At 44.7% G+C, this 13,588-nt stretch overlaps 1 protein-coding gene across 1 annotated transcript; it reads left to right on the forward strand.

Moving 5' to 3' along the window:
• The first annotated feature begins 768 nt into the window (after positions 1–768).
• Positions 769–13,230, forward strand: LOC143468451 (uncharacterized). The gene is made up of 40 exons (XM_076965674.1): positions 769–810; positions 926–959; positions 1,160–1,380; positions 1,580–1,688; positions 1,748–1,927; positions 2,008–2,181; positions 2,246–2,428; positions 2,630–2,830; positions 2,914–3,095; positions 3,167–3,332; positions 3,435–3,683; positions 3,750–3,907; positions 3,976–4,220; positions 4,936–5,167; positions 5,376–5,527; positions 5,586–5,821; positions 5,898–6,042; positions 6,178–7,155; positions 7,257–7,460; positions 7,525–7,691; positions 7,755–7,994; positions 8,070–8,256; positions 8,315–8,529; positions 8,589–8,785; positions 8,849–9,208; positions 9,274–9,474; positions 9,545–9,703; positions 9,762–9,987; positions 10,057–10,228; positions 10,294–10,498; positions 10,558–10,696; positions 10,783–10,955; positions 11,011–11,183; positions 11,278–11,535; positions 11,595–11,792; positions 11,860–11,984; positions 12,046–12,217; positions 12,279–12,536; positions 12,608–12,719; positions 12,790–13,230. Exons 1-40 carry the CDS (start codon positions 781–783, stop codon positions 12,943–12,945), a joined length of 8,172 nt encoding a protein of 2,723 aa, XP_076821789.1. The 5' UTR covers positions 769–780; the 3' UTR covers positions 12,946–13,230.
• Positions 13,231–13,588: the final 358 nt, after the last annotated feature.

The following is a 13,588-nucleotide window of genomic DNA, read 5'->3' on the forward strand; positions in this document are numbered from 1 at the left end:
GTCGTAACATCGGCTTCTGCAGCATAATAAGGAATGAAAACAACTGAACTGACGCGTGCTTTGCTGTAACTTGCAAAGTACGTAAATGAAATGAGTTCCATAAATTTCTTTTTGTGTGCAACAACAATTATATCCGCTATTGTTGTGTTTCCTCTGCAATGACAGAATTGTCACGCAGATTTTTAGAACTGTTCAAAATATTCGGACGAACCTGAAAACGAATTCGCCTGAAAATAGAATTTAGGTGGTTTTACCCAATTCGTCTCAATTTTCTGTGCAAAATATTGATCGGTTAGGACCGCCCCCCACCCCCCCCCCCCCCCGACCAATTCATCTTCAGTGGTAACTTGTGATGTGATGAAACAATCTGTTCACCATTTTGCTTATTATGTGCTAATGACACTGTCGGTAAACATAAACGAAATGGCGACAAAGAAGTTTCGCAACATGGCGGCCTATGTAAGCGAAGCAGATCATTTCTCACCAAAGAATTATTCATGAAAGAAGTCAAAGCAGCCAATGTTCGTCCAGGACACAACTTTATTCAACCTTATAAGTTATAACCTATTTCTCCACCATATTTTATTAGAATCTATTTTCGCGTGAAAGAAAACTCTATGACGTCACAATACTGGCACAAAGAGTTTCGTTCTTTTTCAATTCATACGATTGCGTTGTTTGCTCTTAATAACAGGGTTTCCTTCTGAATTATTGATGATTATTTGAATTTTTTGAACAAGAGTTTATGTTGGTCACAACCATGAAATACTCCCAAGAAAGATGAGTGGGAATTTTTTCATGTTAATTCTGGTGAGTTTGCTTTCTTTAAACATAATTTGTTGCGTTAATATTGTATAAATTGTGTTATTTGTGTCTAATTACATCAATTTATATTTTCAATTTTCAAGATAAACTTAATTTGCAGATGTATCAAGCCGCTCGGGGGGAAATCCTCGAAGGTGGGTTCTGGACAATTTATCTTTAAATATAGCCGCCTATGGTTGCTACCAGGCATAATAATCATCAAATATAAGCCACAACGGGTGAAAAACAGAGCTTTGTTGTTAAAGTTGAATTAAGGTTGAATGAAGTCTGTTTTTCACCAGTTGTTGTTTGTATTTAGCTTAAATTTGCCAAAATCTTCGATATTTCATCGCAGGTTTCCAGACATCACCAGAATCTTGGAGACTGTTGATGTTGGGGGATGCACCGAGCTGTCCGCTTAAAACTATCAAAGGTTTATATCGTTTCGATGAACACAATTCAGAGTTTATTGAAGAAAGTCCCAAATTTGAAGATTCTCGACATTTAGTTGTTGTCGGCGTCAACGATTCGTGGTCTTTGGTGAAATCTTCAAACAAATCAGATGTGATGGCTCGGGTAACTTATTATTGCGTCACAATGAAGAATAATAGAGTTAAAATTTCTATTGATTTATTTTAAATTCTCGATAACAAGCAACAAGTAGCTTCTTTGAAGTTTCCGAATGAATTAAGAAATAATTTTTTTGACGTCATAAGCACAAAACGCTTTTTTATGAAACCAATGGTTCGCGAAAACCTTGACCTCAATATCGCAGACGGTTAACTTCACAACGATTGAGAAAGGAGTGCTCAAAGCGAGCTTTGAAGTGAAGTCAGGAAACAAATTCTTTTTGGATAAGAACTGCTCTTTACTGCTGTTTAGCGGTAAGTATATTATGTTGATATGACGTCACAGGACAATCAGTTCAATGAAACGTTTGCAGAATTGAAGTTTCACAAATTTTCTGGCGCGGCGTATACAGTGATGCCACTAAAAACCTTGTTCGAAGAAGCTCAGACAATATGCCAGGCCATGGATGGAAATGTGGCGGCGCCATGGGATAGCCTTACCTTTTCAAGAATGTTAGACTTGCTGCCACTTAGGGGCGATATATTTTGGACCGGTTTGTTGATTTATTTAAGTTTTCGCTCGTAATTTTTTCCCGCCAATTAAATTCTCATCGCACTTTTGCTCTGATTGAAGGATTTTTCCGGTCGTCGCCAAACCAGCCTTGGAGTTATATGATGTATGACGTCATCTTCGATCTACGACATGATTACTTAAACCTGACTGGTTCTGGATGCGTAGAGATTACGTCAGAAAATGTCCTCAACGTTGTCGATTGTGATGAAACAAAGAAGTTTGTTTGTCAGACAGGTAACATCGTCTTATTTCAAAAAGAGTTGACTCATCCTGGGGTTGATCTTTTCCCCGTAACCAGGGCAACACTTTTTCTTCGGCGGGAACTGGATCAAGTTCTACAACTTGGAAAGAAGTCGTCAATCTGCTGCCGCTGTGTGCGCCAGAGATCATCCGAATGGGAGGATGTTGGCTCTTTCTCCCTTCCCGGTCTTGTATCGATACGCGGCCAATCTATTCAACTACAACCACGTCTATTTGACAGGTTCATTTCAGGGATTTTATCGCAAAATTCTGATTTTAAGTGAATCTTTGCGGGTCGTATTTTGATGTCAGTGCAAGGAACCGGCGGGTTGGTGACTTGCTTACTACTTGGTCATGTGACTGCGTTGAAGACGACGCGCTGTGCAGAGGCAACGCAAATGTTCTGCGCATTAATCAACGTCATATTCCGTTTGTGACGCAGACGTTTTATGGGATCCGGAGCTTGGACTGCACTTCGGCAACGGCGACCTCTACTCGAGAGGTTTTAGCAAATGGGGGGAAGGTTACCCCGATAAGAGCGGATGCGTGGCGCTTGACATGGAAGCCAGTGGAAGTGGCCTCACGGTCGACTGCGATGAGTTTGTTGGAAAATTTATCTGCCAACACCCCCCAACCGTGGAAGGCAAGTTTAGAAATTTCCTGAAGTTGAATCGAACGGAAACTTCTATTTTAGATTTTGAAAGTTGAAACCTTCCGCCTTTGCAGGAGTTGATGAACTGTTCCACTACCAAGGAGAGATAATTTGGTTCCCCGTCGAAGAAGGAAACTTCACAGAGGCGCAAGAGATTTGTCATCAAAACATCAACCCGATGCAGTCGATAGACACCTTTCACTTCTACTCCCGGCTCGTGGAGAGAATGTATTTCTTTAAAGTTGCTGATAGGAAGGTCGGGTTCATTCCATTAGTTGTAACTCTGTTATATGTTATATGTGTATAATGTTATACTGTCGTGTTTAGCTTTGGGTCAATGTGGGTGAAAACGTCAACATAGAAGACGGTTTTCCCAACTTCCACAGCGGGAATGGAAGAATCGGTCCCAGATGCGCGATGGCCGCCTTCGACCCGCTGCCATCACTACAATGGGGAAGCTGCGAAGAGGCAGCCAGTCCACTGTGCCAGGCCAGTAAGTCGCATCCTGTCTAAGTAAACTAAACAAGATTCAACTTGTGAAGATTTTCACAACATTCAACTTTTGTGACGTCATATTCCATTACTTGTGACGCAGTTCAACCTACCGCGGAATGGGCCACAACCTCGCCAGTTTACTACTGCCCTCCAGGGTACACTTTGCTGAGCTCGTCACAATGCTATTATTACGTTAAGAACGTAGCGACGTGGGTGGTTGCGCAAAGAACGTGCGAGTTGTACGGCGACCTCGTTCTTGCGTCGGAGGATGACGTCAGTGCCGCTCTCATCTACATCCTGCTCAGATACGAGGATGGGACTGAAGCATGGACCGGAACCTGCGCTGGAGGTTGATTTTTCTCTTCCTCTTTCGATTTTGTTCTTCTTTTTAAAAATGACGTCATTCTTTCAAAAGATTCTGACGACGTTGTCGATTCAAACGTCACAGAGGCGAAGATAGGAGAATGTGCCGCGTTTCAGGTCGACCAGAGAAATGCGATGGAAAGCGGAGTCAAATTTTACGAACGGACGACCCCCCTCCCCTTCATTTGCCAGGCCCGGCCCTCACAACAGGTGATTCCCCTGCTAATCGGGTGTGAAGAAATAAAAACCGCGATTTGTAGAATCTCTTCCTTGATTAGGTTTGGGAAGATAGAGGAGACCTCATGGAACGACTCGTTGAGTCCCAGACCTTGCTGGACCCTTCCCATTGCCCCCCGGGGTACCTTTCCCACCCCGACCAACCCAGCTGCTTTGGGTTAGACGATCAATCAGCTTCGTGGGGCTCAGGTTGCCATGGAAACGTGCTGATGTCTTATCACACTTTCGAAGTTCACGACTTGTTGACGTCAGCCATGACGTTATTCCTGTTGAAATCATTTGATAGGTTTGTGGTGATTTATGAGATTTAGGTTGTGTGTGCACGGTGTAGGGGAATCCCGGAAATACGTGAGAATGTTGGGACGTGTGCTGAGTAGATTAATGAAGTAGATCTATGCACACTTCTCAACATGAGTAAAATGTTTAGTCACCTATCACTTGGTGAGATGAAGGCAAGTTTATCCAATTACTCAATTTACTCCGGGCAAGAAATTTTGAAGTTTGCATTAAGTTAGTCAAGCAAAAGCCGACCTCAAATTGCGCAAATTAACTTTAAAGCTTACTCAGGTCTGTGGAACCTTCCTTGTAAAATAGCAACACTTAAGCTTTCGTCGCTTTTTGGAAACTGTTGAAACACTGAATTCTCCTCATTCCGCTCAAAATGAGACAATTTTCTATTCAAAAAAGTTTTTTAAAATTAAACTGTTCAGCTTTGCTTATGTTGCTGCATTTTTTCTTAAACATTCACTCTTTAAACAAAGTTATATTACTTGGGCTGCAACTGCAAACAAATTTGTTTTTAAATTTTCGATGGTTTGGCTTTCGTGTTCATCTGCGCGGGTTGTGACCAAGACCTTATCGATATTTCAAGCTTTGATACAAAACAATCCACACCTCGTTATAGTTTGAGTTAATCGCCAAAGATTCCGCGTCAATGTGGTTCGAGACGGATCCAGTCTTACTCAATTTCCCTCCGAGCTCTTATCCCAGTTCTCATGCAGGGCTTGGATTGGTCTCACCACTTTTCACGACGTCGCTCTGTGGTCTGATGGTGAAGTCGATCAGGTCCTGGAAAGGTGGCAGGGCGGAGCGATGAACAACACCGATGCGCTTCAGTGCGTCTCCATCAACCAAGATGGCGAATGGTTGCAGGAGAGCTGCGACACGAACCTTCCGTCGATCTGCCAAGTCAAAGACTGCTACAGGAACACACATGTCGACTACAGCGGAAAGGTTGAATATATTGAACCAACCTCCCGCAATTTTCACTACTGTGTACATGTTTGTGTGCCTGTGTGTTTGTGCGTGTATGTGTGTGTATGTGTGTGTGTGCGTGTTTGTGTGCCTGTGTGTTTGTGCGTGTTTGTGTGCCTGTGTGTTTGTGCGTGTGATCTACTCTGACGATTTAGAATGGTTTGTTTCATTAATAAAATATATTCAGGCTAACACAACCAGATCAGGTTTTCCCTGCCGAAGCTGGTCGAGTCTTTCCCCGGAAGATCTTTCCACATATCCCGCTGAAAATCATAGTTATTGCCGGGGTCATGAGGATTATTTCGCCCCGTTCTGCTTCACACAAGACGAAGATATGAGGTGAAAATTCTTTCTACATAGTGCTACTACGTCATCCGAACAACCCATTTTTTTGCAGATTTGAATCTTGCGACGTCTCCTTCTGTGACGCAAGAAACACTTCGAACATTGCCGCGGTGTCAACGCTGCGTTGGAGTAATCTCACATCGGTTGATGTTGTCGTGTCGTGCATGGATGGAGAGAGCGTCTACGACTGCCGATGCGCGAACGAGCACTGCAGGGGAGTTGACGTCACAGATAACCATGGATGTGTCATATATGGGCCGGGAAGGGGGAGCGGATTTCTTACGCAAGGTCAACTTGCTTAAAGCGCGCGCTGGTATTGGGTGACTGTAACGTCACTATAGAAACCTAACAACATTCATTTCAGGGGTGGCCGGCTGTCAGGTAATCGCTGAAACAATCCACACCAGAACTGTTGTCAAAACCGGATATGACGTAATGTGGATCAGGTGTCCTTGGTTCTTGCCCCTGGTTGGCTGTTTTGCAAGTGACGTCAGTGATGCAAGCCCAAGGCAAGATCTTCTTTGAAATTTAAATTAAATAAATAAATTGCTGAAAAGTTGTTAAAAAGTATTCAAGAAAACTTGGTTATTTCATCACAATATCGCGTCAATACAAAATCGTGAAACTTAACTTTTGAAATGCAGGAGCGCGTTCGGCGGCGGAGCTCGGACGTATTGGTCATGCTGGGACGACAATAGAAAGTCGACTGCTACTCTAACCGCGGTGTGCGCCACAGAGCACCGAAGCATGGACTTCCAGGGAGGAGTGAGGAGAGATCTTAACAATGAAGTCGTCACAATCGATGGCGAGCACAACCCCACCTTCGTCTCCCTCACTCACACCGACTTCAACAACATCTGTGTCTGGGTGAGACCCGAAGAACTCGGGACGCTCTTCTACGCCGCTGAGGAGGGACTTTCCCCCTACTTTGCGCTCTATGACAACCTGACCTCGGGGGTATTTTTAACGCCCGACACATCCGCTTCAGCATTTGACACCTCGAGACTATATGACGGGACGTGGCATCAGATTTGTGTGACGTTGCATGTGGCGGTACCACACCTGGCTTCAACAGTTTGCCAGCTCTACATCGATGGTTTTCTTGAAGTTGAGACATCTAGTGGGCGAAATTGCACGATGGAGGGTAAGTCTGGTCACTTCGTCATCGGGTCAAGTGACGCATTCGTTCCCATTGTGACGTATAGAAACGGCACGTCCTCTATGGTTGAGCACGTCCGTTCAGAAGACGAGAAACGAGACCAGGAAGTGTTCCCCCTACCTCAGTTCGTGGGGTCATTGGGTTTCATTTATGGATCACGTGACCTTATGTCGGCGTCAGATATCGAGAATCTCGCTTTCAATTGCGGGGGGAGCGACAACATTTTTGCGTCACAATCATTCAATGTTTTTGGCTTTGTGACGCGACTGTGGAACATTGATCCCTGTTTTGAATATTCAAATCAGTTCACTGTCGACATAAACATAAACTTCGATCAAGCAGACCGTGATATTGACGTCATAATCAGCTTCGAGCCAGTGAACGCCGACATGCTTCAAAGCATTGGGGTCGAAACTTTGTCGCTGAATGTTTCCTACGACCTGGTCATCAAGGAAGAAAAAAGGTTCTTTTTTTCACTTATTCTGAGTCCTTAGAATTATCGCATAATTGTTCGCATTAAGCCCGTTTGTACTAATTTACAAACACACCATTTCATGCTTTCAGCACCGCGCAGTTCATTTCATCAGCAAGCTTTCCACTCAGCCAGGAACAAACTAAGATCAAGAAAACTTTGAGCAACCCCGAATATAGTGCTCTCTATCGCTTTCAAGCGGTGGTCAATAGTGGAAATTTAGAAACCCACCACACGAGGGAGTTATCAGTGACACGTGACTACCACAGCAAGCCAGACATCGTAACAAACTTGGGGTAAAAGTATTTCTGGTTTTCTAGATTTTGCATAATAACCCAAAGTGACGTAATCTTTCTGCAGACCAATTCTTGAGGATAAGCCTGTTGTGGGTTCTGACGTCATATCGTGGACCCCCTCTTTGAATGGAAACAGCGATGAGTTCATTGTTAAGCTTTACCATGTCGATGATGTCACCAGAACCCTCCTTAGTGAGGAAAATGTTGGGGAATTCACCGCTTACGTCATAGGTTTGGCAAATCAACATTTCCAGGTTACCGTGCTCTAAGTATGACGTCGCTATGCTTTTGCAGACGCATCATCAAGCGACCACTTGGTGCCCGGGCAGCCTTACTTAGTCGAGGTCAGTGGCCGGTATCATGGAGTGGAGGGGGCGCCCGTCTACTATAGGGGAAACACCCAGCCCACGCCCCCCGTGATCACCAACGTCAGAGCACTCTCCACCAGGATATTCGGCGAAGTCTCCATGGCGGTCGTCTGGGAACAAAATCACCCACAGTTCTCCAGTTTCTATGTCATAACCGCGGTAAAAAGTAAGTGACGTCGTTGTTTGTTGCATGACGTCATCGTGTACACGTAGTGAGTGATGATGAACTTTTGAACTTCAGAAGACGACGGCTCGTCAATCAGCCACGAATTCCATTCTTCCGTCACAAGCTTCCAACTGGACAAACTTGAACCTGAAACCAATTACACTGTCACGGTCACGTGCCACTTTGGAGATAAGTACAGCGAGTCTGAACCTTATTACGTCACAACCGGATCTTCAGTGAAATATTTCTTTGGAGTAGAAAGGTGAGTGGATACTAGCTAGCCTGGACAACCACGTACCGTTCAGCCTCCTGCTTGACAGGGTCGATCATCAAACCGTTCTCTTCCGCTGGGAGGTTTTCCCGACTTGCGAGCGCTACCTGCTGGGAGCCGACGCCATTTCTCCGATCAACGATGCGTTCGACCAATCACAGTGCGATGACGTAGGCGCCATTGAACCCGTCATTGTATATTGCAATCAATACATTCGAGAATTTTCGATGACAATGGCGACAAACGTCACGCTTCCTCAGACAGGTATGTGATATCTTACTCGATGCTTCCACTATGACGTCATTTCAATATTTCTTGCCAAGGTTGCCGATATCGTTTCTCTGTCTCCCACTACGCCTCTGACGAACTTATCGAACCCAACTTCGAACTGATCAGTTATTTTTTGAATCCGAAACCGATTAGTCCAGTGACCGGTCTTATTCTGCTCTCATCCAGTTCGAATCACCTCGAGTTCGGTTGGGATCGGCCGGACCCCGCTGAGCTTGTCGATAGGTATCAGGTGAGATCTCACAAATTAACAATAGCTTAACGTCATAGTTGGATTGATGACGTATGTGTTCAGGTTTCTTTGACGGAGTGCGGGTCGAGCTTTCCGACTTTATCGTCGGTTTTGTCCAACTCGCTCAAGTACACGGCGTCCAACCTAGTTGGGGGAACCCTCTACACTTTCTCCATCATCTGTTTACATGAATATCTTGCTAGTGACGTCATTTCACTCGATGTTCGATCGAATTTCTCTGATTTTGGCTCAAACAGAAATTGCTGTGACGAAACACCAGAACGAACTGAAGTGTCATGCTTGGAGGATTTCTCCCAATCGCGGGAGGAAAACAAGAAAAACAGCGAAAGAAGCGTTGTTGTGTATGACGTCACAATGACACCCCCTCATATAAAGTGGACATCTTTGAACATTACTGAACAGGCAAGGACAGAACTTTAGCTTTTATGGTTTCTTCTAACTGGACGTCATGGGTTAATTGTGTCCAGGTTGATTTGCTGAGTTGTTCCGGACATCTTTGCGCGGATCCCGGTATCTGGTCGCCCTGGTCCGCCTTCCGACCTTGCACTCGTTCCTGTGGCAACGGCACACTCCACCTGACCCGCTCGTGCCTGCCAAGGTCAAGTTCAAAGATAGCGCCCGTGTGTGAGGGCAGTGAGGAAAAGGAGGCACCTTGTGGAAATGACCCCGTAAGTTTTTAACAAAAATTTCAGAAAATGTTTAGAGCACGTGACCGGAGCGAACCTTTTGCTGCTGCAGTGCCCGGTCGACGGAGAGTGGGGAGGTTGGTCGTCATGGGAACCCTGCATTGTTTTATGCGGAATTCGAAACTCGACCAGGACGCGTTCCTGTGACTTACCGGCGCCCACTTACGGGGGAAAAAGTTGTCCAACATCTCACTGTGGTCAGGCGCTAAAGGTAAGATGATATAAGAATACCTGCCCTGCATCCTGTTATTGTTGTGTCGTTTCCGCAGGAAACGGAAGTGAAAAAGTGTGAAGGGAGGGATCCATGCCCCGGGGACTATTTCTGGGGTAACTGGTTCCCCTTCTCGGCATGCCACGTGACTTGCGGTGAGTCAGCTAAACGCGCCAGAGAGCGTCGGTGTGAATGGACACAGAAGGAATATTTAAATTCGCACGAGTGCCCGGAAGTAGAAACGGAAGTATTCCGCTGCGGGCCCACACGCTGCCCCCAACACGGTGGGAAAGTTGAACGATTAAATTTAAGTCATGACATCGATGTAGAGACAATGTTCGCTATATTTTCAGGGGTTTGGGGAACCTGGGCAGCTTGGACCCCATGTTCTGTTAGTTGTGGTGGAGGGGTGCAATTTCGTGCCCGGATGTGTGATGACCCTCCACCTTCTTTACACGGCGACCCATGTGAGGGGCTGCGGTATCAGCAGAGAGAATGCACACGTCGTGTCTGCCCCCAAAACAGGTTTGACCAGTTGTGAAGTAATAACGCTCCTGTATTTATGCTTATCCCTGTATTGGATGCTGCAGGTACCACAGATCGGAGAGCAGTATTCCTCAGTGCCCGGGGGTTATCAGTTCTGACACTCGGCTACGATGGGAACCTGGGTACACTGGGTCAACGCAAAATCAATCGTGTCCTGTGGGCACCGTGGGAATGGCGTACAGGAAGTGTTCTCAGAACAGGAAATGGTTGTCGGAGGAACTATTTGATTGCGTCATTCCTCCAATCAGTGTAAGTCGGTGAAAAGAACTTGAGTCTTGAGTCCATCTCATTGAATTTTAATGGTGCAGAAAGTTTTGAAGTATTTGGAGTCAAGCATTCCTGGGAAAGTCGCGTTCAAAGAAATAGAAACGAGCGTGAACAATATTTTCTTGAGGAATGTCGCGGAATCCCAGCTTCAAACTCACGGAGATCTAAACGCGATCGAAAGTAAAAAATGTTCAATAAATTTTGTAATTGTTGTTGACTTTTGTATAAAGTAATGTCAGAAGTTCTTAGTCGGAGCTTTCATTCAGAAATATTGAAAGAGCTGCTGGTTTGGAATCCCTTTCTCTTCGAGGACGCCTCAAGAAGTGAGAGGCTTGACTTCATCAACCTCTTTACGTCATCGATGGAGCAACTCCTGCGACCGGATCACAGTCATCTCTGGTCAGGGATGAACATTTCAACTTTGCAGCGGTCATTGAAGGTAGGTCCACTCTGCTGCCTTTCCCAGTCATCGAGTGACGTTCTCCACTTCTCAGCAACTTCTCTCAATCCTCGACGACGCGTCACTTGGAGCAATGAGTAACTTGGAGAGTGGCTCTTATGCAAATTACCGGACCGCAACCAGCCCGGATTTAAACATGCTCCTTGTCGCCAAATCTGGATGGAGAGAAATTGTAAAGTATCCACAACACGGTGACCCGGAGTACAGGTACTTGATTAAAAACAATAGAATTTAAAATGAAAATTTTTAGTGTCGATTAAACTTTTTAGCATAAAATTCTCTTCGTCGTTGTTGTTATTAGCAAAGACGGATCATTTGTGGAAATACCGAGCAACGTCATAGAGACCCCAGACAACAATACGGTGCAGCTCTCCCTTCTCAAGTTCAACAACAATTTCGACTTGATGACGTCACTTCCGACAACGTCACTTGTAAATGGCGCTCCCAGCTTCGACGGTAGAACCCTGAACAGTGCTCTGATTGGTGTTCAGATGCTCGTTGATGGGAAACTACGTCACCACCTTGACAACCCTATCTACGTCACGTTTTATCACAAAAGGTGGGTAAAGAAAAAAATCGATTGAAGTCTGCAGAAATTAAAAGTTGTGTTGGCCGCAGGGAAAGCAGAAACCCTCTGTGCGTGTTTGTTGATCTTCACTCTCAAGTCGGAGTCTTTAACGATGATGGGTGCAAGGTATTCAAGATCAGACGCAACTCAACCGTCTGTGAATGTCGTCACCTTACTACGTTTGCTCTTCTTAGCCATGACGTGATAGACGATGACGTCAGACAGGGATTAGTCATGACGAACTTCATGTAACAATCAATTATAAGATTTTTGTTTGTTAAAAATATAAAGTTTTACGTCACGGCTTATTTCCAGTTCGTTGGTGGAGAACGTCGGTTACCTCTCGATCGCCATCCTCCTGCTGGCACTTGCGCTGGTTTCATTCGCGCAGACGTCGACCACGAGGCTGACGTTTCTCTCGTTCAACGTCATCGTTGCAGGTAACTCGCTCCACAAAAAATCATCATTGTACAAACTTTGCGTTGTCTTTCTTGTGAACAGCTTTGTTACGACACGCGATGATGCAAGTTATTTTCCACTTTTGGACCAGCAACACGATGACGTGTGCAATTGTTGCGTTATGTCTAAGCTACGCATGCGCGGTGTGCTGTGTATGGCATGCGTTTCGCATGATTGACGTCATCAGCCAAGCAAAAAACGTCAATCAAAAGGAGTGAGTTGAACTTTGACCTCAGTTCTCTTCTCTTCGGGAAATGCTGAGTCGTTTGTTTCAGATTCCGGAGCAGCTACAATATGGTTGGGTGGGGCCTCACCATCATGACGGCAACATCGCCTCTCCTGGTCCAGCTTCTCTATGATTACGAGGAACAGGAATATCATCTATCTTGCGAGGAGATCTTCAGCTTCGAAGTGACGCTTCCATCCTGGACCTGCTGCGTCATCATCTCGGTGGTTTCTTTCCTCTTGTTTATCCATGCAGTGATGTTCTTTAACAAAGTCCAGGAGAAGTTGAATCCAGCGCACGCGTTGAGGTATTTTCAACCTGATCTCTCATTCACAATTGAGAAACAATCAGTAGAAGAAAAAATTTTCCTCTTGCTAGGCTGGAAACATTGATCTGGTTGTTCGGCTTCTCCTGTCTATTCAACACCCTGAGCGTAGGAGCGTCATTTTCAATCCTCTATCGGCTCTCACTCCCCATGGAAACAGTCCAGGTATTTTCTTCCCTCTTTTGTTCATTTTGTGAAGTTGGAAATTATTGATCAAGCAAAACCACTTTGATAGATTGTCTACTGCGCGGCAATTGCAATCGAAGCGATCTTTGCGATGATCAGTGAAGTTTGGCTGAACAAGGAGATTCGTGGCTTCTACTACAAACGCCTGGGCAGGAAGCCGCCGATCGACGAAGTCGTTTACCAACCACCGAAATATATTCCTTGAACATGATGATGTCTATTGTAGAGTACCTGTGATACTTGAAGCTATCTCACTGTTAGCTGGTTGTAGACCTACGGGATACCCCAATCTTCAATTTGTAGAAAGCGCAAACTTTGAAAATGCAAAGTTTGTTAAACTTTGAGTATTTACGTTTAGCTCGTAGTTAACTAAAAGCCGCTTAGAAATACCTTCAAAATGAAGTCAATTGATCCAGCTTTGAGCTTGCAGCTGGCAACTTTCAGCGTTTTAGTGCATGTAAATTTAGTGTAGATTTCTAGTTTAGCAGCAAAATACGTCACATTAAAATGATTGATGCAATGTGGGATGTTTATGCGTATAACATCTGCTAAACAGTGTAAGAGTTGTCTTAAAATATAGGGTTTAAATGGAAAATTAATAACTGTAAATTCTGTATTTGGCAATATGGCATTTGTACACGTATCGTATAAAACTACAGTTATAGCCTATGCGCTGCAAAAATGTTTAAAAAGAATCTTCCCATCCTCCTGTCTTTGAAAAATTTTCGATATTTCAACTTTCACCTTCGGGAAGCTACAGCGCAATGAAAGACATTACGCTAGATATGTGTGGCATTGAACTGTTCCTGATCCACCACTGCCACTTGATATTATTTTGTTTTGCCGAA

The sequence above is a fragment of the Clavelina lepadiformis genome, chromosome 8 (assembly GCF_947623445.1).
Source record: "Clavelina lepadiformis chromosome 8, kaClaLepa1.1, whole genome shotgun sequence".
In the NCBI taxonomy this organism is placed as follows: domain Eukaryota; kingdom Metazoa; phylum Chordata; class Ascidiacea; order Aplousobranchia; family Clavelinidae; genus Clavelina; species Clavelina lepadiformis.